The 25061-nt window shown below is 47.7% G+C and overlaps 2 protein-coding genes across 3 annotated transcripts; both read right to left on the bottom strand.

Annotated features, from left to right (window-relative positions):
- Nucleotides 1-2349: 2349 nt before the first annotated feature.
- Nucleotides 2350-15927, bottom strand: SLC26A2 (solute carrier family 26 member 2). 2 transcript variants are annotated; one of them, XM_085074041.1, is made up of 3 exons: nt 15823-15927; nt 10863-11489; nt 2350-9014 (listed from the first exon to the last, which is right to left on the bottom strand). In XM_085074041.1, exons 2-3 carry the CDS (start codon nt 11475-11477, stop codon nt 7518-7520), a joined length of 2112 nt encoding a protein of 703 aa, XP_084930167.1. In that variant the 5' UTR covers nt 11478-11489; nt 15823-15927; the 3' UTR covers nt 2350-7517. The 2 variants fall into 2 exon arrangements, with proteins under 2 accessions (XP_084930167.1, XP_084930168.1); XM_085074042.1 differs by lacking the exon at nt 15823-15927 and having other exon boundaries at nt 10863-15713.
- Nucleotides 15928-18605: 2678 nt separating this feature from the next.
- LOC146431417 (E3 ubiquitin/ISG15 ligase TRIM25-like) lies at nt 18606-23451 on the bottom strand. The gene is made up of 6 exons (XM_085074043.1): nt 22783-23451; nt 22061-22156; nt 21449-21682; nt 21332-21354; nt 20228-20418; nt 18606-19699 (listed from the first exon to the last, which is right to left on the bottom strand). The coding sequence occupies exons 1-6, from the start codon at nt 23383-23385 to the stop codon at nt 19620-19622; spliced, it is 1227 nt and encodes a 408-aa protein (XP_084930169.1). The 5' UTR covers nt 23386-23451; the 3' UTR covers nt 18606-19619.
- Nucleotides 23452-25061: the final 1610 nt, after the last annotated feature.

Below are 25061 nucleotides of genomic sequence, written 5' to 3'. Positions count from 1 at the left end.
CAGAACAGGGCACAGAGCTGTGTGCACATCTCAGGGCACATCTCAGCAGGGACTGCCAGGACAAACAGGAACTGAGACTCACCATTCAAGCACACCTGGCTTTCCTGTCCAAAATTTACAACTGCAGCACCTTCCAACGGCACCTTCCAGAGGCATTGCCTACCTTGACTGTCTCACATGCTCCTCCTGAGCAATCCCGGGCAGTGTGGGCAGAGGGATGGATGGATGGAGAACTGGCTGAGCCCAGAGGGTCCTGAGCAGTGGCACAGGGTCAGCCTGGAGCTCTGGCACTGGTGATGTCCCCAGGGCTCAGGGCTGGGTGCAGTGGTGTTTAACTCACCCATCAATGGATGAAGGGTTGGTGTTTTCCTTCCCAGAGCTGGGAGGAGAGAACCCACCACTGCTCCAAAGGGCTGTGCTGCCCTTCCAAAGGGCCTGGAGAGGGTGGAGAGATTGGCACAGAACTGCCTGGAATTCAAGGGCAAGAGCAACTCAACCAGCTGCAGGTCCTGCAGCTGGGGAAGAACAGCTCCTGTCCCAGCACAGGCTGGGGACACCTGCTGGAGCTCCATGGGGAAGGACCTGGGGGGACAAGGAGATGTCCCTGAGTGTGCTGGGGGCACTGAACAGACACCAGAGAGACTGTGGAGTTTCCTCCCTGGGGATATTCCAGAGCCCTCTGGACACAATCCTGTGCCCTGTGCTCTGGGATGGCACCAGTGACACCCTGAGGTCACTTTCAACCCAACCCATCCTGGCATCAAGGACTGCTCCGACAACAAAAATCCACATAAATGTCATATTTTAATTGTGCTAAAGCAATTCCAATGATTTCACCAGATCTGACAGAAAATTCCCACTCTAACAAATCTCCAATGACAGTAAGGCACATGAATAATTAAAAATAACAATTGACAGAGCTCAGACAGGACAGGATGAGGCAGAGCCACCACCAGGTAGAGGATGGACACTGAACTGATGGCAGGATGTGAGACAATTACTAACAAAATCAGATTTTCCCTGCAAACAGGTCTGTGAGGGCAGCAGTGAGGGAGGGGTTGGTGGCAGAACCTCAGCACAGAGTGACACAGAGTGACACACAGTGACACAGAGTGACACAGAGCTCCCCCACCCACCTAGGAGGGTTTTACACCTTATTTTTACTTATTTTTACTGCACAGACAAGCCACAGCAATAAACAGGGTGATCTTTGCCACACACCACACAACTTTCCCACATTTTACTGCAGTAACACAGAAATTATTTTGTAAACAGGTCAGATCTGCTGACCAGCGGGATCTGTTCCAGTCCTGAGGTCCTGTTTGGTTAAACTGATTCTCCAACAAACTCCAGGCACAGTTTGCCGTTTTGTTTGCTCTGCAGAAGATTATTACAACTCTCTAAAATTATTCTGAATTTAAAATTATTCAAGAAATCATCCCCCAGAACACACCAAGGCACTAGAGATGAAGGTCAGGGACACAAAACCAAAGACTCAAAGCTTCATGTGCTACTCAGAAAAAAAGAGGTTTTACCTCTCCTTAACCATGTTTCAACTGCATTTCAAAGATACATAAAATTCACTTATTTAAATATAAAATCAGACATACAAAAATTGGACCCAAGTTCAACAAAATGCTTCCTACCTCCACGTGGAGTCTTTAGGTCATTTGGGAGCTGGACTAAGTGCTGTCAGAGGTGGAATTCAAATATTTTAGCAGTAATTTTACCTCAATGGAGATTTGATTCTCCGTCTGATGCTGAAATATTTTATGTATTTGCACATCAAAGAATATCATTATGCCTTAGCTTATAGACTCCCTAGAAAATAAAATAGACAGGTACTAATTCTACTATGAACTAAATATATATATTAAATATTTCCCATTTTACCTAACCTAAAAGGCTTTGCTTTTAGCACTGCAATGATCTCAAAAGAAAAAAAACAAGACTCAGAATTATTTCCACTTCAGATAGATAGAATTTGACTGAAATTTTAAATATCAGGTTGATTGTCACGTGAGCAGCTGATCCTACAAAGGCTTACAAAGATGATGACCCAGAGTAATTAATTCTTGGGGTTTAATGAGGTCATTCCCAGTGTAAAGTCTGTACTGAAGTCAGGACTGCTCTTGTCTGTGCCAGCAGGGAGTGGGGAGAAATTCTCCCTTCTAGTGGGGAGAAATACATCAATATTGGAGTTCAATCAATATTGGAGTTAAATCACTATTGGAGTTCAATCAATACTGGAGTTAAATCACTATCGGAGTTCCATCAATACTGGAGTTCCATCAATACTGAGTCCCACATCATCATCTCACACTCAGAACAAACTCAGTGACACATTTGCATCCCAGCTTCATCAGCTTAGCCATGCCCATGAAAAAAAAAAAATTAAAAAGTCAATTACCTCAAGCATTTAATCACTTTTCCAAAGCAGGTGCAAAAAACTCACCCTACACCAGAAGATAATGCCCTGAAACAGATTTTTGCCTGAAATGTCACCCTCAGCCAGACCTAGGACTGAGTTCCCAGCCAAGCTCAGCACAAAGCTCTGCCCATGGAATGGATTAAACCCAGAGTGTTTTCCTGCCTGCAGTTCTCACCTCAGCTCCTCAGCCCCAGCAGAATTTAATCTCTTGGGAAAAGGCAGTAAAAGCAGAGATGAAAGAGTGGCTGTGATTTCTCCCAAGAGGAGAACCTTCCATGGCTGCAGCTCTGCTGGCCTGGCTGGGACTGAGACCAAAATGAGACAAAAATAAATAACCATAGGCACAGAAATGCCTGATTTCTGCACACAGAGCTCAGCAGTGTGGCTCCTGCAGAGGACTCTGTGCTGTCACCACACTCACTGGGGACAAAGGGACAGGGCTGGGTGACACTGAGCCACAGGAGCCACACAGTGAAGACACCTCCAGGCTGATCTGTGGTTCCTGAGCTGCACAAAGAGCTCCCCAAACCCTCTGCCAGCCCCAAACCAGACACCTCCAGGCTGATCTGTGGTTCCTGAGCTGCACAAAGAGCTCCCCAAACCCTCTGCCAGCCCCAAACCTGGCTGAGGCTCCAGACTGAGCTCCTCACCCAGCACAGCCCTTGCTCTCCAGAGAACTGGGGGGTTTTGGGGCTGTTTTGGGATTGTTTTACACTCTCTGCTCAGGAGCTTTGGCTTTATCAAAAGATCATGAAAAGCGAGCAGGAGGTCACATGAACACCAACAGACACACATTGCTCTGTTTACAGTCAATATTCAAAGTCTTGCAGCAAAACACAGAGAGAAGCATGAAAAAGGGGGAGGTTGGTCCCACAGTGAACTGGGAGCAGCAATGGCCTAAAGGAAATCAGCATCACCAAATCACTGCTGGCAATCTCAGTAGAAACCCCAAATAAATTTATTTTTGCCCACCGCAGTGCCTCCCTCTCCCTGTTTTGGGAAGGGAACTGGAAATGGTTTCCATGTCAAAGCACTCAGACAAGTGGAACATTTCTCAGTGCAGCTGCCAAGTCAGGAGGAACTCACAGCATTTACCCACAGCAGCAGCACACGTGGGAAAACCAGAGCCTGACAGCCAGCAGGAGAGTGCTAAAGGCATTTTCAGTGGAGCTGAGACTGGGAGGGATCATTTCCATAATGCTCTGCTGTTGTCATTAATGCAGGCACTAATGATCTCTTAATTCTTCATTTAGACTGATAATTGCTGACTGGGACATTGGGGAATAGAGATGAAGTGATTTATAGCACCTTCCAGGCTGGCGTGGGGTTTTGCAGATTGCACCTGGGAGGAACATCCTGCTGCCAGGCAGATGAATAACCCAAACCCAATTGTTCTGGGGGTTCCTCTTGCCGTAGTTTACAAATTCAGAGGCACTGAGAGCACTGAGCAGGGCAGATTTCCCCTTAAAAAAACCTGGCATGTGTTTTCTGCTGTTTATTTAAAACAGCAGAAGGCAGAAGAGACCTTTCCAGGACAGGACGGGAATATCACAAAAGCATAAATGGATATATTCAGGTGCTGCACCCATCACACAGCAGAAAAAAAAATTAAAAAAAAATATATATGGAATTCCTTTATAAAACAAAATTTTTAAAGCAAAAGCTTCCAATCAGTGATTCCCAATTCCTAAAGATAAAATGGGATTGATTTAGGGAGTCAATAAACAAAGTCAAGTAAAATGCTCCTCTTGCCAATAGGCTCAAATCAGATTCATGTCGCTGCTAAGAAACAATTCCAGGCCTAAGAGGGCTGAAACCCACTGTTCTCAGGAATTCCAGCCAAAATAAGCTCTAATCTTCAGTTAATTCCCAAGAACTCCCTATTGCACTGAGCTCTCTGGCAAATGGCATTTATTTCAGTTGCCTTTTAACCAGGGAAGTGTGCATTAATATCGACTTATTAATGCTCTGACCCCTGGATGTTATTTTAAATAAGAACATTAGAAGTATTTTGGTTGCCTGGCTGCTCTTGCTGCTGAATTTTAATAGTTTCTTGTGTTTTGCTTGAAATGGAATCTGGAGGCTGCACAAACAGCACTGAGGCCAAACACAACGTGCCCCAAGCAAACATAAATCACTTCAGTACATCTTTTAGGTGTAATCTAATTTAATTACCCAAAAAATAATTTTATGGCTGCTTCGTTGTTCTTTTACGTAAATAAATACCCAGAAGCTACAAACAGACATGTGACTAGCTGTGTGGGGGAAGTTTGTCCTTCTTGGAGTTACCATTGCTCTTCCTCCCTTCCTGGCACAGGTGGGAGTGGATTTGCAAAACCATCTTTTAACAAATAAAGGTTTAGAATTTGGCTGCACAAACCTGTGCATTGTCACAGGTGGAAAAAAAAACCTCCACCTGGGCAGCATGGAAAGAAGATGGGAGAGAGGGAAAGAGGCAAGAATCACCTGGAGCAGTTTTTATTTGGCTTCTGTCCCACTGGTGGCTGAGCTGCCCTGAAGTCTCCTGGCTAGCTGCTCCTTCCTCCTCTCCCTGTGTCCTCCCAAGCCTTGGGGCAAAGGGCTGACAACAAGTGGCTGCAGGCAGGCAGGCAGGAACATTTGCAGTAACAAAAATAACATTTGCAATAACCAAAATAACATTTGCACTAACCACGTGCTGCCGTTTTCCATCAGCACTGCTCTGCCCTCCGGCGAAACAGGAGTTAAAAATCAGCATTTCAAAACTGATTTTTCAAAACTTGGCTTTTGCTCCAAGTTCCAGAGATTCCTGCTGATCATGTGAACAAACTGTGCTGCAAAGGGACTATGGCATTGCCATCCCTGTGGGGACAAAGCTCCCCACCCAGGGGCTCTGAGTGGGAATTCCACACCAAACAGGTTTGGTTGAAAACTGAAACCCAACTTGCAGCCCAGCCTCCCCACTCAGGCACTAACCCTGCTCCCTGCTTTCACACAGCTCAGCCTAAGCCTCTCTGGCAATGCCAGTTCGGTGATTTCAACTCCCCAAACTGCACAGAGGATCCTCAGCCCTGAATGAAAATGCTCATGCAGGAGGTTAGGGCAGCGAAGGGAAAATTCAGAATTGGGGATTCATCCCCTTGCATAAACAAACCTCGAGGCTGAGACAGAACAGTATTTGTGGGGTTTGAATACTGCAGCCTTTTCTGTGTGACACAGAGGCTTCTTTCCTCACCAGTGCCAGTTTTAGGACATGGAATGTGTGGATCTCAGTGAGGCTCTCATTTCCAATATGTGCTACAGCCACCCCCACCTGGGCACCCTTTACAGCAATCCCCACCTCCCCCAGTACTTCTATGCTGCTTTGGTGTCCTAAAAAATGTAATAAGTTCAGTTAACACCTAAAGGACTCATCTTCCTGCTGCCTCATCCTTCTTTGAGGCTCTCTGAGTGACGTGATCCATGACATTCAGCTTTCACAGAAAGAGGAGAATAGTTACTGGTCCTTGATCAGAAAAAAACCCAAACCACCCAACAAAAGTCTTGAAGTACCTAAAATATCTATTCAGTAAACATTTCACAATTCATACTGAATTTTATGCCTCTTTGCATGCCTGACTCCTTATTTTTGAATTATCAAGGATGACAATATTGTCTGTACACAGACAATATTTCTTTCCCTTTTGAAAGCTGTGAAGCACCTGCAATTCAGACTGTAAACTCCTCTGGGAGGAAAGCACCCTCTTGCTCTTGCAGGGATGTGTGCTATGTAGAGCTGGTATTCAGGAAAAATTGTTAATCTCAATTCTGCCTTCACAGTTGTATTCTACTGCTGTGAGGAAAGAGAACCTCTTCCCACCCTTGTATTTTAGCAGGAAGAACAGGCATTCTTCAGTCTGCATAGTTTAAAATCAAAGTTAAAAGTTCCATTTACACTGACCTGGTGGAATTAAGTTCAGCAAAGGATTTTCCTGGCTCCTTTTCCAATGATCTGTGCATTGCCATTGCATAAAGTCCACGACAGAGCAAAGGGTTTATAGCCAATAAATCTTGCATTCATGGACACATCTGGACAGATGTTGGATAATCTGTTTGTCCCTTTTCACTTTGGTGCCTGTGATTCTGCCTGGCACAAAAAACTGCCTAGAAGGGACTCTTTTTTTTGGTTAAAATTGTAAGACCTAGATATTTTCCATATCTAATGTTCACAGTTCTGAAGAGCTCCTAAATATTAGGAAAATAACTGACTGACCATAAGCATGAATCAGACTTCTAAAGAGTCACCTTTGGAAAAAAAAATTATTAAAAAATCATTAAAATCAAGCTGGAGAGGCAACATTTCCATAGGCACAGGCAGGTAAAGCCCTGTGGAGAAATAAGATAACCAAGCCCTTGTGGCCTGGCTGAATTAGGAGGCAGAGCCAAAGCCTCTGGAGGTGAGAGGTGCTTGGTGAGAAGATATTCATTAAGATATTTTCCTGCATGTTTAGATTTGATTTCTTTCCCTGTCTCAAGTTCAGGGAGGTTGCAAAATCAAGCACTGCCCAGTAAAGAGCAGAGCAAACAGTCCCATTCCCTGGCAAACACAAGGGTGTGGTGATGGAACAGCAGCGCCAGAATGAGGGATGAGAAATGAATTGCCTCATTCTTCAGCTGGACAGGAAATCCAGACTGCTCCAAAATCCCACCCCATCCACAAGGACAGGGCTGAAATAAAGAGTTGATCACAACTTGAGGGTGGAACTGAGACACTGGAAGTTCCAAAGACAAGAGACATGAGATGAACAACCTTCTGCAAACTTAGATTCACAGACTGGCCAAAATCAAGGTAAGAACTGTACTCACTCAGAGGAGATTCCATTGGAGAAACTCTTCTATGGAATCACTACACTATGCAAACTTAGATTCACAGACTGGCCAAAATCAAATTCCTAACTGCCGTCACTCAGTCCCTCCTATGGAACCACTGCACCTGGCAGGTAAATCCAATGAATCCAGGGAGATTGCACAGTGCACTGACAGCGCCCTGCCCGTTATCTGAGCACACAGATCAATCACAGACACACAGACACCTTTCCCAGGCTCCGCTCCAGCCTATCTCTCCAAGCTAGTTCCTAGAAGCACCATGTCCCTGCTTGCCCAGGGCAAAGTCCACGGCCTGGTGCACGCTGTGGAAGAGCAGGTGATCCTCCCCCTCTCTGAAGAACTCCCCTCGGAGCAGGGAGCTCCTGACAGAAGGGTTGCACTGGGCCAGCAGCACGTGGACATCGATGTCCCCGTAGTCCTTGCACACCTCCTTGAGCGTGCGGATCCCGGCCGTGTCCAGGAACTGCACGGCACAGCAGTCGATCACTATGGTGTGAAACCCCACAGCTTCCGACCCCAAATCCATGGGGATGCTGCTCTGGTCACCCCCAGACCCCATCTCCTTCTCCCTGAGCATCCTTTTCGCCGCTTTCTTCTTGGCTGCCTTCACCCCCACGGGGTTGACGCCGGTTTGCTTGTAGAGGGTGGATTTGAAGCACTCCTTGTTGATGTAGTACAGGGGGGCCTCGAACCTGAACACCACCACTCCAGGCTTGGTCTGCAGGTTCTTGTAGGCAGACAGCGACTCGTAGGTCTCTGACTCGGCCACCCAGCCCAGCAGCGGCGCCTCGGGCCGCTGGGTGCGGAAGATGACGCAGAGCATGGAGAAGCAAACCCCCACCAGCAGCCCGATCTCGGTGCTGATGAGCGCCGTGGCCGCCATGGTGACCCCCCAGATCACCGTGTCCACCCTGCTCAGGTGCCACATCTTGGGCAGGTCCCTGAACTTGCGCAGGGCTCCGCGCAGGTTGACGATGGTGATGACGGCGAGGACGCATTTCTGCAGGGAGTAGAACAACGGCGCGATCACCAGCAGCACCAAGAGGATCACCATACTGGTCACCACACCGGACATTTGGGTCCTGCAGCCTGTGGACTCCTTGACCAGGGTCTTGGCAAGAGCTGCGCTGGTGGTGAAGCAGTGGAAGAAGGAGGGGATGATGTTGCAGAAGCCGATGGCGTACATCTCCTGGTTGGCCCTCACGGAGTACCCGTGCTTCTTGGCAAACATCTCCGACAGCGACACGGTGATGGCAAAGCCAATGATGGCAATGGGGATGGCATCCAGCGCCACATTGGGAATCAGGCTCCAGTCTGGAGGGCGTGGTGGCAGAAACCCAGTGGGGATGTGCCCAGAAACGCTGGAGCCGTAATTCTCCTTCAGCTTGCCGAAGTGAGACGCCAGAGTTGCCGCCACAACCACGAAGAGCTCCACCGGGATGGGAGCCTTGAGCTTGGATTTGAAGCGTTCGTTCAGCTCTTTGGTTGGGACGAGCACCAGGAGGCACAGGAAGCTGGTGATGAGGTCACACACGTTGGTCCTGTGGATGTTGCTGAAGATGTTGATCCAGGTGGTGATGAGGGAGCCGACGCCGCCGCTCCGAGGGATGTCCAGCCCCAGCAGGTACTTCACCTGGGAGGTGAGGACGGTGAAGGAGGCTCCTGTGACAAATCCACTCAGCAGAGAATCTGAGAGGTACACTGAGACAAAGCCCACTTGGAAGAAACCCATGGCCACCTGGAAGGAAACAACCACACATCACATATCGGGATACAAATCCCACAGGTTTTGTCAGCTGGGAGAAAAATCCAGCACTGCGCACAGCCCTGGAGGACAAGGCATGGTCTGAGCAGGGAGAGAAGTCTTCAATACTCAAACAGGCTTTTTGGGGGTCTTAATCCCCTGAACAAATGTTCATTGTTTGCTCTGCTAATTACCCTGGTGGGGAAAAAAGGAAAAAAAGAAAACCAGAGGGAAATAAAAAACCCCACGTTTGAAATCCTATCTGCTTTTGCCGTTTCTCTTTCAGTTTCTATACACTCAGTGAACTTTGCAAGGACCTGAAACATCTCGTGGCCTTTGTCTGCATTACACTGGAGTTCAGAGCCTGCAATGAAACCACAGCTTGGGTGCAATAATTGTCCTTTGCACTGCACGAAGTTTGGTGCCTCTGACTCACCAAGCCTGTGAGCTGCAAACTCCTGTGCTGCAGATCATATAAACACAGATAACTCCGTGAGAATCTCCAAGTATTGCTGAAGATAAGGCAGGTTTGGGAGCTGGACTGGCTGAAATCAGCTCAGAGCCAAGCCCTAAACAAGGCTCCCTTACAGCCTTGATAATTAAGTTATTAAAGGTTTTTCTAAGTGTAAAACATTAACAGTAATTAGCTCACCTAGTTATGCTGCATCAACTGAGATTTGCTTTTTATGATTTGATAGTGAAGTTTCTGATACAAAGAACATGTGATTTTGGTTCAGAAAAACAAATTTGAGGGTGTGAAGACATATTGGTTGGCCTGTAGAGAATAAGCCTAAAATTCAGAGGAATTGAAGATAAACTAATCTGATTTCTTCATATAAAGAGACTTAATAGCAAAGAATATTAAATGCAATTCACAACTCCAAAACTGCACCCATCCTACAGTGATGAAACCCAAAATCCAGGGTACCTAATATTTCTAAACACCCAATATTTCTAAAATAACTCAACATGAACTTGCAGTACAAAAAGTTCCAGGTTGTGTCCAAAACCTGTGGTTTAAAGAATCACAAGCATGTTTTTCTACTTTCTTATACATTCAGATTGGTTGTCACCCTGGACACTTGAGAACAAATGAATGTGAACTCACAAACACAAATACCACAGCTCTGCAGCACTGCCAAAAATAATCTCATTCTGGTTAATGCATAACACTCTGAAAACAAGGCTACCTGCTTTAATTTAGGCAAGCAGCGAGTTCCAGAGAGTAAGCAGAGATTTATAAATATAAAATATATTTTATCCTCTCAGTAGTATCTTTTTCCATACAATGGCATTGCTACGGCTTTAAATGAGAAAACTGCAAATTTTTAAAAGCACAGTTACAAATAAAAAGAAACTGGAGATACTTATACTGTCTGAGTTTTTCTTAGTTAAAGGCAAATGATTAAAGACTGGAACTAGGAGCTGAAGCACCACATTTTGGCCCAATGAAATGGGGTATAATGCAAAATAAATAGAGCTTCAGGCCACAGTGAGGAAGGTGGTGAGCAGACTGACAGGAGAAGCAATTCAAGAAGGAAATGCTGTTAAAGAATGGGGAGCACTCCCCAAAAGAGCAGGAAAGAAAAGCTTCAGTGCTTCAAGCTTGTGAAGCACAAAAGCCTCAGTGCAAGCAAGAAATGCTGTTAGAAAATGGGGAGCACTCCCCAAAAAAGAAGCAATGCAAGCAAGAAATACAGTTAAAAAACAGGGAACACCCAGAGGTGTTCCTGCCCCAGTGACCTCCCGCCCTGAGGCGCAGATTGAGGAAGAATTACAGCTCTTTGCAAGTAAATTCCTCATAAATTACACCTCTTTCCCCATCTGCCCACCTGGCCCTACCTGGTAAACTCCAGAGATGAAGGTCATGGTGGCAGCCACGGCCATGGCGTAGCAGCTCTTGTCACACAGCGGCTCTGGGGCTGTCCCATTGCTGCTGCTGTTCCCAAACCCGCTGAGCACAGCTGGCTCCAGCTCATAGCCAGCCCTCTCCACCTCCCGGTCCACCACCTGCCCCACCATCAGGCACACCACCCCGAAGATGCCGACGGAGACGTGGCGGGAGGTGCCGAAGATGCAGTAAATGAGGCAGGAGAAGAAGGAGGTGTAGAGGCCATAAATGGGCTCCAGCCCAGCCAGCAGGGAGTAGGCGATGGACTGTGGGACCAGCAGGACCCCCACGATCACCCCAGACATGATGTCCCCCAGCAGGTACTCCCTGAGTTTGTATTTAGGAAGCCACTGAACGATGGGGAAAAAGCCCAAAATGCATTCTTTGATTTTGGCTGGGGTGCAGCTGCACGTTTTCTTTGCTTGCTTCACCAGCAGAGCCTTCATGCTCCTCTTCTCCTCTTGGGGTTCCAGGAACATTCTGTGATGGAAACTGCACTTGGCATCATCTCCTTCTCCCCCTTCTGTCACTGCATGGATGCTGTTGGTCTCTGTCATTGCTGCCATCACAAGGGCTCACTAAAAACACCAAAAAAGAGCATTAAATGAATGTACAACGTGAGGCTTTCCAAAAGAGTGAACACAAAGGGCCGAAAGTCTCAGCTCAGCAGAGAGAACGCAATTTCCGAGCAAACTGGGAAAGAGGCTCCCCATTGTATCCCTGTCAGGCTAGGAATGACCCTTCCCAGGAGGGAAGCTGATATCCTGAGGAATACACCTGCTGCTGGCAGCGTTGGGACATGAAAGGAATGCAGCAGCACTGCCTTGTTCTGGGAGGCTTCCTGGAGAAAAATCTCTACCTGCAGCCTGTTCCACCCTGCCGAGCCAGACAGAGGGTTTATTGTAGTGCCACAGCCACTCCAGTTCAGCTGCTGAAAATTAACTGCAAGCTGGACATTTCCTGCAAAGCACAGCTTGGTTTACATCCCTTGTGAGTTTTTTTTTTTAATGCAGCAATTGCACCTGCCTGCCAAATGCTGTAAAGGTTTGTTACCTGAGAAGTGGCTTTTTTACAGCCAGTGACACACTGCAAAAGAATGCACTTCACACTTCTGCAAAGCTGGTTTTTCAAGGGAATTGCACCTGATCAAAACAATGGGAAAACACACTGATGGGCACAATGAGAGGTAGGTGGGACATTTCTGCCGAAACTTGTGGTCTAGTCCAAGCTGCCAAGACAGTAAAACAGGGTGATTATAACAATAATTTAACATTGGCAACGTAGTGCCTGACTGGGAAAGAGCAAAGTCTTGCTGGGACAAACCCTAATGAAACCTGAGCACACCAGGTGACTGCCAGCACTACACAGCACTTCCACTTGCAGAAAACATCTAAAATCCTCCAGCAAACTCCTTCAGCCCCAATAGCTGCTTCCACCAGTACAGTGAGGCTGTTTCAGCCAGAAACCCACTGGTGTGGGGCTGCGGGGGAATCCAGGTGGACACAGCAGGAGGACACTGAAAAATGTCACTGCCAGGTGTCCCTTTCTGTCCCTGCAGTCCCAGAGGGCAATGACAGCATGGATTTGATGTGCTGCTCACGTCTCCTCCGTGCAGTGCAAACATCAGCCAGACTTCTGTCCCAGCAATGTTCACCACTGAATTAATGGCCCAATTAATTGTCCAATTGTCCTGAATTAATTGTACCAATTAATAAATTGCTACCCGAGCTAGCAGTGCTGAGGATGCCACTCCAGGGTCTGCCTCAAGATGTGTTCACTTAATCACTGCTTCACAAAATCCCAGAGCTGTGGAGTCATTCAGGCTGGAAAATCCCTCTGAGATCATCCAGCCCAAGCATTCCCAGCAGTGCCAAGGCCACCACTAACCCATGTCCCCAAGTGCCACATCTACAGGTCTTAAATCCCTCCAGGGATTGTGACTCCAGCACCTCCCTGGGCAGCTGTGCCAAGGATTGACAACCCTTTTGGTGAAGTCATATTTCAAAATTAAATATTCTCTCTCACTTCAGTGTGAGTCTCCCAAAAACATGGGAGGGGAGGAGTGAGAGAAACTAATTAGTGTGGTGCCTACAATTATGGAACAGCCTGAGCAAAAGCAGCAGAAGCAGCCACAGAAATGAACTTTCAGAATGGCTTTTTCAGATGTGTTTGTCCCTGCAGCCAGCAGGCCACAGCTGCAGAGCTATCTGAAGCCAACACACAGCAAATGCTGACAGAAAATACCAGGGGAGGAGTTTTTATTTTATGTCCTGCTCCATGCTGGGAATCCCAAACGGTGTTTCCATTCACCACATATAATGAGAAGTTTTATTTGTTTTACCAGCACAGAGTTACAAATCAAAAAGCTTCTCACTCATCCAAAGCTCAGAAAATCAATGTTGTAAAAGCTGATGGGAAAAAAAAAATAAACCCAGACTACTTTTTATGTGTGGCAAATCACCTGGATTAGTGTGTTTTCTCAGATTTTAGTGAAGATTTCAGCAGTGAAAATCCTTCTGATTCCTCCTGTCCCTCATCCAGGACTTGCAGGCAGCTCCCTCCAACCTGGGAATTTTCTCCATGCGCCAAAACAAACCCCAGACAGCTCAGTGCAGTGCTGCTGTAAAACATCTGCATGGGAGGAGATGCCTGGGTTTCAGTCTCGTCCAGACAGTGGGGAAATGTTCTAAGTAAAAACCTTTTTGGCTCCAGAACTGTGAGCATATACTGGCTCTTTGTGCTGACCTGCATGACAGCTTTCTGTCCGTGCCATGAAAAGGACCTTTCATCACACAGTCCCTGCCCCTTGCCATGTCAGGAGAGTAGGAAATGACACAATTCCCAACACTCCTTTCACCCTTTTCTGCCTCAAAGTGCTGCCCTGTATTAATTTTGTAACCGTTAGCCCAGGCTTGTCTAATAAACATTAAAAAAAAAAAAATTAAAAACTGAGAAAACCCTCTTTGGTTCATGGCTTGGACACTGAAGGACATTCTGTGGCTTCAACTTGGAAAAGGAGCTGCTGTGGTTTTTATTCTGAAAGCTGCTATTTACACACCACCTAGAATTCACTTTTATCACTCCTTTCAGCCTTTCAGGGGGTGTCTGGTTGTCACAAACTTCGCTTATGATAAAATAAAAAAAACCCTACAAGACAGAACTGAGGAAATTTCCAGTATCTATTATCAACTGCCTGTCGTAAAATAAAGATATGGGGAGGTCCTGCAGTCTGTACAAGTCAGATCTCCAGACTATTTCTGGAGCCCATCTGGGCCTTTCTCTCTGATCCCATGATGTGGCAGCATCTGCCTGGCCTCTGTTTTTGGGGGAGCACAGCCCAGGGCTGGCTTGGACTTCACTCCTCTGTGGCAGATCAGAGTCACCTTGAGAGTAAGAAAAAAATAAATTTTGAAGCTCACTCACCTGCTGAAATAACCACTACAGGATGAGACTTCAGATGTGAGCATTTCAGGGTAAAAACGAAATCAAAAGTATTCTTTCTGTAAGATTAATCTTGGTTTTGCTTATTTTTCCACATTTAAACTGTCACTAAATGTGATCACCAGCCACTCTCACCTACCCCTCGCTGGACCTGAGAAGTTTCATGCACTTAAAATCAAATGCATAAGAACATAATCTAAAATGACACGAGGAATTGCTGGAGAATTGGAAAGGAGAAGGAAGTGAATCAGAAATCCAAGTTCCACACAAGCTGAACCACAGCTGGGCCCTTAGAAAATGCTCCCCCTAAGAATATGAAAGGAGAGCATTTTGACAACTAAATCTTTGACCTTTCTCTTGTCGGACAACAGCCTTTTTCAAATAATATCTTTACTGTTGTGGAGCAACAAGGAAATTCAATATTACCCTGATAACACCCAGATAAGCACTGGAACAACACTGCCTGCACCTTGGAGTTTGACAAAATCCTTCATATCCTCCAGCAAAACAGTCAAGCCACAACCATTTCCTCCCACAAAGGACTGCAAATAACGTGAATAATGAAAACCACGTTTAAGGAACATATTTGAGAACAGAGTTTTGTCACAATAACCAGCAGCCATCCTCTCATGCGGGAAACCCTGCAAAGGCAGACAATAAAACCTCACTTATGTGAAATATGGGATCTCTTCCCATTCCAAATGGTAGTTCTCCCAAGCAGCAGCAGTCTCCAAAGTTTCTGGGGAAGATCCCATGGCAGCCAGATATTCCAGGGCAGTTGTCTCACCTCTGCAGAGCTCCAGGACGCTGCTGGCTGCTCTGCCCTGCCCTGGCTGAAGCAGATCCCTCCAGCAGCTCCATCCCACCCGGATTTCTCACGGAGAGTTTGCCAAGAGGTCCTTTCAGCAAGTTATTCCTAGGCTAGAGCCCTTCTCCCAGCCTTTCTGCCAGCAGGGAAAGGTGGAACACTGTGCTGGGCAGTGAGATGGGCTGAGGAAGAGCTGCCCTAAGGGTTTCATCGGGCAGGGAGTCCCAGGGCATCCCCCAGTGCCCAGCTGCATCCGCAGGGCTGGAGACACCGATGGAATAACCGGATAACGCAATAGCACTGCTTGGTGAGTCGCGTCTAATTAATACAAATTAATTAAATCAGCAAAAATGAATGAAATTAATAAAAAGCTGCAAGAAGAACAAGCAGCAAGAAGAAGCCCACACCGCGGGGTTCTGCCGAGCCCTTGGGAAGCCAAAGCAACACTCCCAGTCCCGGCAGAGCGAAAGGGAAGCGAGAGCAGCATGTTAGCTTTGAACGCCACATTCCCCCCCGGGGTCTCACTGCTTCCTTAGGGCTCCGAGGCTGGGCACGATGGCTCTCCTCTCCCCCTCCTGCCGCCGCGGGGCAAGCAGGAAGCAGCAGCAGCAGCCCAGCGAGCTCCGAGCCGATCGCGCTGCGCCCCGACCCGCTGCACTCACCGCCCGGCTGCGAGCGACCCACGGACCGGCAGAGGGACAGACACCCAGCCGGAGGGACACACGGACACACGGGGGGAGTGCCCGGCCCCGCAGCACCGCCCCGCCCCGGGCCGCAGCGCCGGGCACAGCCGCGCCCCTTCCACCCGCCGGGTCACTTCCGAATGGCTCCACGTGTGCGCAGCTGGGCGGCCCGGCAAGGGCTGTGCTGGCGCTCTGCTCCTAAAAACCTCTTAAATTGAAACTGCGGGGTTGGTAATGTGAGGTGAGGCGAGTTTGAGCTTTGTGCGGATAGGGAATTGTGGTGCTTCCTGGCTGCTTTTTGCTCTGGGGTATCGCTGCGATTCATAAAAAAAAATTAAAGTCGCTCGGTGTTGTTTGCTCCGGTGTTGGGCTCTGTCTGGGCTGTACTTCCAGCCGGGAAGGATGAAGGATCCTTGGCAATGTGGGTGTTAAAAATGCCAGGTTTCAGTTCACTGCTCTGCTCCTATCTCTGGAGGGTCAAGGCTGGAGGGACAATGCCCAGCCTGCTCTGCCTCCCTTCCCCGTTTGCACGGAAAAGCAGACGTTTCATCTGAACTCAAACATTGCCCAATATTTGCACTCCAGGTGGAACCTTGAGCTCTCAAAAAATCCCCATCAGCACACCGTTGGAGCAAACGAAGCTAACTTCAAGCCTGCAGAATTCACGCTCCTGTCTTTCAGTGTTAAGCAAATGCTATAAATCTGACTGTAGAAATACGGAATATTTCCATGGAAAACGTTTCCCTTCTCCATGAGGGTTTATTAGATGTCATGGTAACCAGAACAGACAATTGCAAAGGAAACAGAAGAGCTCCCTCCCTCTCTCCCCTGACTGTCCATTGTCAAAAACATCAGTGACTCTGACTTCCCAATCCCTTTAGGGACTTCCACAGGGGTTTTAATTGAGTTTGAAATATATGGTGACTCCAAGACAACCAGAGCAAATCCTTGGGAGGAGTGACATCTCTGACAAAGGCATTCAAAGCCTTTTGTGTGGGGACTCTGCAGAATCCTAATAAAAAATCACAAACCCAAGAAATGGGTGTTTCAGCATTTTCATTCTTGTTCCAGTAGCACAGGCTGTGGAAAAACTTGGGTCATCCAATACATCATCTCTTTGTGGAAGAAACAGGGAAATAATATATTTTTGGAACATGACATGAAAAGAAAAAGATCCCAACCATTAATATCTTTCTGGGCCTTAAAAAATTAGCCTTTTTTAAAACTTTTAGACTGATTTTCTAAAAAAAGGGTGGAAAAAATCCAAGGTTCAGGCTGGAATTTGCACAATGCTGCATTAAGATGGAGAAGATGGAACTGCCTGGTTCCCATCTGTGAGTTCCATTTGTGTGTCAGAGTTGGGACAAACCTTCCTCCCCATCCAGGCATCTGATCATCCTGACCTGCTGGGCTTGGAAAACCCTAATTAATGTCACACTCACTGAGAGGTCTATGTGTGGCAGGTCTGACTTATTGAGAAAACCCATCAGACTGAGTAACAGAAAGAGGCCCATCCTAATGCCTGAAATGCATTTAATTTCATGCAGTCACATCATTCAGTGCTTGGCAAAAGCAAAAAAAAGAAGGGCTAAAATGAGCTACTTTACTCTAAAGGATGAGACAAATGCCAAGTGAAAATTTAGCACTTGGAGGGGAAGAGGGCATAATAAAAAAGGAAAGATGCAATGAATCAGAATTCCTAGGTAATCAAAATACTGAAGCCATGAAGATACCAAAAAGAAACAAGCTCTGTCCATATCTCAGGGCTATGCATGTCACAATTATGTTGCTATCAAGGAAGTGTTTTGCACAAACATCTGTGCAGAACTGCTGCACTCAGTGTGGTTCATGGTCCAATATTGTCACCTAGAGTCAAAAAGTCATTAGGTGATCAAATGTTCAGTGTTGATGTGTGTTAGAAGGCTCAGTTAAATAATTGCTGGATTCTCTGTGTTTTCTTACTCTGCTTTCACCCAGTCTGTCAGCTCTTAGCTTCCTCAAGGCTAAAGCATGGAATACTAAAACAAGTCTCAAGTTCCAAGGAGTCTCTTTGCAAGAAAACAAATATATGGGGGAATTAAACTGCACCATCAACTTAGCATCTAACTCAGAAATTCCACCTTCCTACATACTCATTTTCATCCAGAGGCTTTGTGATCCTGCAGCAGGATTACAGAGCCCACGCTGGAGTGAGGGATGCTGTCTGCAGGGCTTTGCAGCACTGCAGGAACTGTTGCAGCAGCAGCTCTGAGCTGCACTGGCAGCCAGAGGAGCCCAGGGAAGGCAAGTGCTGAAGGCCAGGCTCATTTCTTCTGCCTCATCTGAGTGGCTGAGAGCAGCTGCCCTCCGTGCCTTGCTGGCTTGGAGCAGGAAGGAATATTTGCAAAGTCACCTTGAGCGACTGCTGAGCTCCCAAAATTTGGCCACGCTCTTTCTGTGGTGCTGACAGCTGATGGGTGCAGCAGAGCCAGGGCTGAGCACCCAGCACAGCCTGGAGAGTTGCTTAGAGCATTAAAGCTGAGGCAGGAATTAGGAAAGTGATCCCAGAGCTCACAGGGGATGAGGCAGCAGCAGAGAGCGAGGGAAGGCAGGTTTTGCTGCCCAGTCTCTCCTCACCTCCCAGGGCAGCTTTTCTTCTGCACCACATGTGCAGGATGGAAAGCTGCTGCCTTAGCTCAAAGATCAGCATTGCTGCTGCCTGGTTCTGTAAGCAGTTAATGTTTTGCTGTCAACTTTTAGATAAAAGAAATTGCCACTGAGTGTTGCAAGCTACTAACATGACTTTAATAACGTGAAGCCAATACAACAAAAATGAGCAACTTAATGGTATTTCCATTATGATTAACAGGACAAATAAAAGGGGAGCTCTTGCAGTAAGATGCAGGGTGCTATGATAAAAGCCCTGTCACAGCAATCCAATTTCTGATTTGCCAACCTCCCTGCAAGGCTCACAATTCCCAGGCCTGGGAATACAAAATAACACCTCATCCCCACATCACTGCAGGAGCTTCAACGGCAGCATGGATGGGATAATTCCAAGGGATGGTTCCTGTCTCTATCAGGGTTCCTTCTTATCAGGGTCTCCAGCCTCGACAGACAGACACATCATTTATAGAAAGGGCTTTTCTTCCTCTGTTTAAATCTTTGACCTAGGAAAACACAGAGGTAACTGTGAGGCATTTGCAGGCAGGGTTCCAAGCAGGCACAAACAATCCCAAGCTTCCAGCAGCTCTCATTGCTGGTGTCCTCCTCCCAGCAGCTCTGGTCATCTGGGATGGCACTGTGCAAACTGGAGTCCTGTCCTGGTTTGGGCTGGGATGGAATTCATTCTCTTCTCAGCAGCTGGTAGTTTTGGATTCAGTCGAGAATAATGTTGAGAACACCCTGATGGTTTGGCTGTTGCTGAGCAGTGTTTAACCTGATCCAAACACCTTTCAGTGCCTCGTGCTCTGCCAGTGAGGAGCTGCACAAAAAGCTGCGAAGGAGCATTCTTCCTTCCAGAGAAAAAAATATATATTCTGGCCTATATATTTGGCCAAAACATCCCAAATTGGCCAAAGGGATATTCCACACCATAGAACACCATGGCCAGTATATAAACTAGGGGAAGATGGTCAGAAGGAGGCAATTGCTGCCAGGGACAGTGTCTGGAGATCACAGAGCAGGTGATGGGGTAGCAATTGTGCTGTGCATAGTTTGTTTTGGTTGGGTTTTCTCTCTCTCTTCCCTCCTTTCTATGATTGTTACCATTATGATTGCCACTGAATTTATATTTTCTAACGGAACGTGAAAGGCGAAGAAGAGGAAGTTCCAAATGATCCTGAGTGTCGTGTATTAGTACTAAATGAGAAGGAACCTAAAGTGAAAAAACACATTATGATTAACAAGACACCTGTGGAGATTTGGAATCTGCCTCTGTCCTGACCCAAGGGCTGAAGCACAATCCAGAAAACTGTGCCCAGGGAACCCTAATTTTATCAATTCACTCAGACAAGCATCCCACTGTGCACAGCTCTGGGACTGCAGGCTGAGCTTACAAAGCATTGCAAAAGGGTAGAAGTATTTACACAGGAAGAGCAGGTTATTCACGTTGTAAGCAAACTCCACCTTCTTGCTGCTGCTGTAATGAGTTCTCAACTTTCCCCTTGAATCAAACGGATGCCACAGAGGTGTTGCTATTATTTTCTCTTAATCTTCCCAGAAAACTTCTGGGACTTCCAAGCCACTTTATCCATAGCCTGCTTTAACACAAGGAATTATTCTAGAATTATCTAGAATACTTCTAGAGGTACTCAGTGTACTTGGTGTCTCATTCTAGTCCTTTCTTAAGGGTGTTTTATTGACTTTTCCATCTTGCTTCTGACATAGTGAAATGAGCACTTACCAGGAGGAATTCCTGCTCCAAAAGAGGAAATTACAGAAATTACAGGTGGTGGTGGTGGATTAAAGGAGGACTTCATGGTTAAGAGGAATTGCTGGAAACGCTGCAGAACATCACTTCTTGTTGCTTCATCCAAAGCAATGGGTGGCACTGGCACTATCACACCTTCCTGTCCAGTAAGTGGCTCATGTGGCCTAAAACACACAGAAAGAATCATAGAACCATAGAATCCCTGAGGCTGGAAAAAACCTCCAAGGCCATCGAGTCCAAGCTGTGCCCAATGCCCACCTTGTCCCCAGCCCAGAGCACTCAGTGCCACCTCCAGGGATGAGCACTCCAAACCTCCCTGGGCAGCTCCTGCCAAGGCCTGAGCACCCTTTCCATGGAGAAATTCCTGCTGCTGGCCAAGCTGAGCCTCTCCTGGCCCAGCCTGAGGCTGTTCCCTCTCCTGCTGTCCCTGTTCCCTGGAGCACAGCCTGACCCCCCGGCTGTCCCCTCCTGTCAGCAGCTGTGCAGAGCCACAAGGTCCCCCTGAGCCTCCTTTGCTCCAGGCTGAGCTCCTTTCCAGCTCCCTCAGCCTCTCCAGGTTCTCCAGCCCCTTCCCCAGCTCTGTTCCCTTCCCTGGACACTCTCCAGCCCCTCCATGTCCATCTGGCACTGCCCAGAACTGGACACAGCACTCACTGCTGACCCCAGCAGTGCCAGCACAGGGGACAATCACTGCCCTGCTCCGGGTGCCACACTCCTGCTGAGACAGCCCAGGTACCACTGGCCTTCTTGCCCACCTGGGCACAGCTGGGCTCAGTCCAGCTGCTGTTGACCAACACCTCCAGGTCCTTTTCCCCCAGGAGCTTTCCAGCCTCTCTGCCCCAGCCTGGAGCTGCAGAGAATTGTTGTGAGCCAAGAGCAGGAGCCAGCATTGGCCTCACTGAACCTCACACACTGGCCTTGGCCCATGGATCCAGCCTGTCCTGATGCCTCTGCAGAGCTTCCTGCCCCTCCAGCAGATCCACACTCTGCCCTGACTTACGGTGAACTTACTGAGAGTGAACTCAATCCCCTCGTCCAGATCACCGACAAAGAGATGAAACCTCAGCAAGAGCTTACCTGGCTTTAATTGCTGCAAAAGCCTGTAAAGACATTTTGAAAGCAGAGTTAGCCCAGTGCAGGCACAGGCCAGCCCTGGAGCTGGGTGCCTCTGGGAAGGGAGATGCTGATGGGTACCTTGGTGAAAAGCAGTGGATCTTTCTGATTTCTCAGAGCCTCCAGCTCCTGAGCATCACGGCTGACTGAATCCTTCTCCCTTTTGCGATTCTTCATCTCATTCTCAATCTGATGGAGTTGTTTCTCCTCGTAGTCACGGAGAACTTTCAGGAGTTCTTCTTTTTCGCTCTCCAGCTGCAGATACATATCTTTGAACACATTCTCCAGCTGTTCCCTCTGCTGCCTCTGACTAGTCTATTAAGAAAACAATTTCAAAATTGTAAGGGACGTTTTCCACATGAGCTCTCCACTCGGAAAAAAAAATCTGTTTTTTTTTCTGGAATGAGAGAAGTAACTGAAAGTTGAAAGTTGGAAAAATAAAAATGCCACACACCAGCCACTCATCATGAGGCACAGACTTTCAAGCTTAACTAAGAATGTACCTCCCAGACTGATAAGAAAGTTGTGTATCACCCTTCCTCAAAGAAAAAAAAAAAAAACCTCAAAAATACATGAGAAACCACCCAGGAAATAAAAAAGCTTCATGATCTGGGGAAGGGCAAAAGAAAACTTTATCTCATCAGTAATCAGCATGCAACCATCCCTGAAGTGATTTGGGACCTTGAAACAAACCTTTAGTCCGTCCTCTTGGTTCAGCAGCTTTGCTATGACTTGATCCAGTGCAGCTTCGTGGCTTTTCAGCTTTTCCAGAGTTGCAGGAAAATGTTTCTACAATTAAAACCAGAAGGAGGTATCAGGATAGGATAATGCACGAGATCAGCAATTTTATAGACATGGCTTAAGCTAGACTTGCAGGAGGTTTGCTCATTACACACTCTCAGGACAAATCAGTAGATAAACGTTTATTGGAAGTTTTTATCCCTGAACAAATGCCACAATTACAAGCAAAAAAAGATAATTTGAAGCTGAAGACTGTTCATGTGCAATAGCCACATAAAAAGCTATTTCCCCTGCTGGCAGCTTTCTTTCTGTCACTCTGTCATTAATTTTCGTTGCATAAAGGCAGCTCAGGGTCATCTTTGGCTTGGAAGTGCACAAAGGACTAAAACCATAGCCAAGAGCATTCAGCCCACCAGTCTGGCCAAACTCCTCCCCCATTTATAACACCCTGTTTTACACCTCAAGGGCCAAGCCCAGAGAGAATCTGGGACAAAACTAAGAATAAATGCCCAGCATTGCAATTTAGCCCCACCTGGGTCTGCAGTTCTGAAACTCGGGAGTTGTTCCAGCCCTGTGCCACGGGCAGCACGGAGCCCTGGGCTTTTCCTGGTGCTTTTCCTGGTGTTTTTCCCGGTGCAATCCATGCATATCCCACTGTCCCGACAGCCTCTTACCTGAGCTTGGTCAAAAGCCTCCTGCAAGCCGATGATCCGGTGGTTCTGGTGCGACAGGACGGAGCACAGGAGGCACAGGCACTGCCAGTCCTGCTCGCAGAAGCACTCCAGCAGTTTGCCGTGCTGGGGGCATCTCCTCTGAGCCAAAACCTGAGCACCGCAGGGCTCCACCAGCACATGGCTCTGGGCGTGCTTGCTGTCGTGCTTGCCCAGGTGGGCTTGGCACAGCGAGGCTTCGCAGCTCAGGCAGGTCTTGGCCGCCGGCTGCGGCTCCTGCAGGCAGAAGTCGCACAGGATCGCCTCCTCCGGCTGCCCCGAGCTTTCCCCCTTCTCCTCACACCGCTCTTGCTGCATTTCCTCCTCGCGGTGCTCCATGAATTTCTGCACGATGTTGCGGAGGTGGAAGTTGGGCAGCCGCTGCCCGGGGGGCAGGTGGCAGAGCGGGCAGCGCCCGGGGCTCGGCGGGCAGCGCAGCGCCCGCTCGATGCAATCCCGGCAGAAGCTGTGGCCGCAGCTCAGCGAGCAGGGCTCCCGGAAAATGTCCAGGCAGATGGCACAGGTCAGCTCTTCCTTCAGCCCGCCGGCACACCCCGCCCGGGCCATGGCTGCGGTTCCGGGCTGGGCGGAAGGACAGAGGGAGGGCTCTGCTGGGAAGCGAAACAGAAAGCGGCGGGGAGAGGAGTGAACTCTGCCCAGAGCGATGAAAGCTGCTGGTCCTTGCGAGGGAGGGTCATCCCCTTCCTCTCTCAGCCCCGTGGCTGTTGGGGGAGATGAAATAGGAAGGCCTTACAGATATGATAGCCTTGCAAAAGATGATGAGAATATGGGAAATATGAGCGAGATTAAAATGAAAACAAGATTCGAGTTGTAGAGTAACTAGAGAACAATGGTATGGCCAAGGCAGGTAATCCCCCTTCCTGATTGAACAATGCCCTCTGCCCAGGCAAGTCCAAGGGCCAGGGCTGACCTTACCTGCCTGATAGAAATCCCAAAAAGGCAGTTTTTCTAAGGTTTGAAACAAGACCCTATATGCTAATGTGATGACTCTTATAGGCTGTATGTAAATGCTGTAGGACTTGTAGTTTATCTTAGATTGGTTAAAGAAGAGTTGAATATTCAACAGAGAAGACAATTTATTGTATTGTAAACGGCAAATCGCTTTTTTTTTTTTAGCTCTTCTCTTCCTGCTCTCTCTCTCTCTCTCCCCTCTCTGCTGGCCTGCTTGGAGTCGCGTCTTGCGACTCAGCAGGCCTCTCACCCCCACTCTATTTCGCAATAAACCTTCATGTTCTAAAACTCATCTTTAGAGATCTCTTGTCCCTATTTTTACCCCCATAACTAAACCCCACGGAGTCAATTCTTACACGTGGCCGTCCCGAAGTTGAGAAAAAATGTTGAGAAACAAGTCGTGTTTGAGTCGTGGGAATTCATTTCATGCTTTGTCCTGTGTGTCAATGGTTATCTAAGCCTTAGAGTGTGAGCCTAGGCAATGCTGATAAGAAGGAATATCCTGGCCAGATATTCATCCCCGGGATGCATTCAAAGAGAAGAAACGGTTTTGGAGGCCTGTGACCAAAAATGAGTAATTTGAGGAGTGGGATGTTCCCCAAACGACCACCCAAGAGCATCAAAAGAACTGTACTCCATTGAAAATAAGCTCAGAGAAGTGATTTAAATATGCAAAAAAATCAGGGAATCCTTGTGGGCAGGGAGGCAGAGAGCAAAGGAACCAAACCTGTTCCTCTCTGCAAAGACACCTGGACAGACCTGGTGTGGCACAGAGCTGAGGTCCCTGTCAGGAAGCTCACATACCAGCAGAGCCCAGGGCAGGATTTGGTGTCAGATGCCACTGCTCAGGGCACAGGTGGGAGCTGAAACCCCAAAAAGCAGCCTGGGACAGCTCACCAGGCAGTGAAACAAAGTCCAAGCAGTGGGCATTCCACACTGGTTGGGAGCAGGAGCCTGGGGTGTGCTGCCCACACTGCCAGCCCCGGGCAGAGACCAAAGCTGTCCCTGTTCACAAAAATTCCTGATTTCCACCCCCCAACATGGCACACTGTGCCAACCACGTGAGCTACTCCAAAAACAGTGGCCTGTGTGAAAAGGAGTTGTTTTATCACAGAGTTATGCCGAAATAAAAACACTCCAGCTGGGACTTTTTCCAAATGGTTGGGAGTAATTGCTGGGACTAAGGGAGCTGCTGAACTGTTGTCAACATTCACCAACAGCTCCCTTCAGGCTCTAGGTCTGCTTGCAGGAATTATCCTCAATAAACAATT

Source organism: Lichenostomus cassidix, chromosome 13 (genome assembly GCF_008360975.1).
Source record: "Lichenostomus cassidix isolate B80296 chromosome 13, HeHo_3.0, whole genome shotgun sequence".
Lineage (NCBI taxonomy): Eukaryota > Metazoa > Chordata > Aves > Passeriformes > Meliphagidae > Lichenostomus > Lichenostomus cassidix.
Note: the sequence above shows the minus strand (reverse complement) of the source record. Positions and strands in the feature narration are given on the sequence as shown.

What these genes read in the sequence shown, in the direction of transcription:
- SLC26A2 (XM_085074041.1), bottom strand. Translation starts at nt 11,477, where the DNA reads ATGGCAGCAATGACAGAGACCAACAGCATCCATGCAGTGACAGAAGGG. An exon ending in TCATCTCTGGAGTTTACCAG is followed by an intron (nt 9,015 to 10,862) that starts GTAGGGCCAGGT and finishes GTTTCCTTCCAG; the next exon opens with GTGGCCATGGGTTTCTTCCA.
- LOC146431417 (XM_085074043.1), bottom strand. Translation starts at nt 23,385, where the DNA reads ATGGCCCGGGCGGGGTGTGCCGGCGGGCTGAAGGAAGAGCTGACCTGT. An exon ending in ACCAAGAGGACGGACTAAAG is followed by an intron (nt 21,683 to 22,060) that starts GTTTGTTTCAAG and finishes TTTTCTTAATAG; the next exon opens with ACTAGTCAGAGGCAGCAGAG. An exon ending in TTTGCAGCAATTAAAGCCAG is followed by an intron (nt 20,419 to 21,331) that starts GTAAGCTCTTGC and finishes TGTGTGTTTTAG; the next exon opens with GCCACATGAGCCACTTACTG.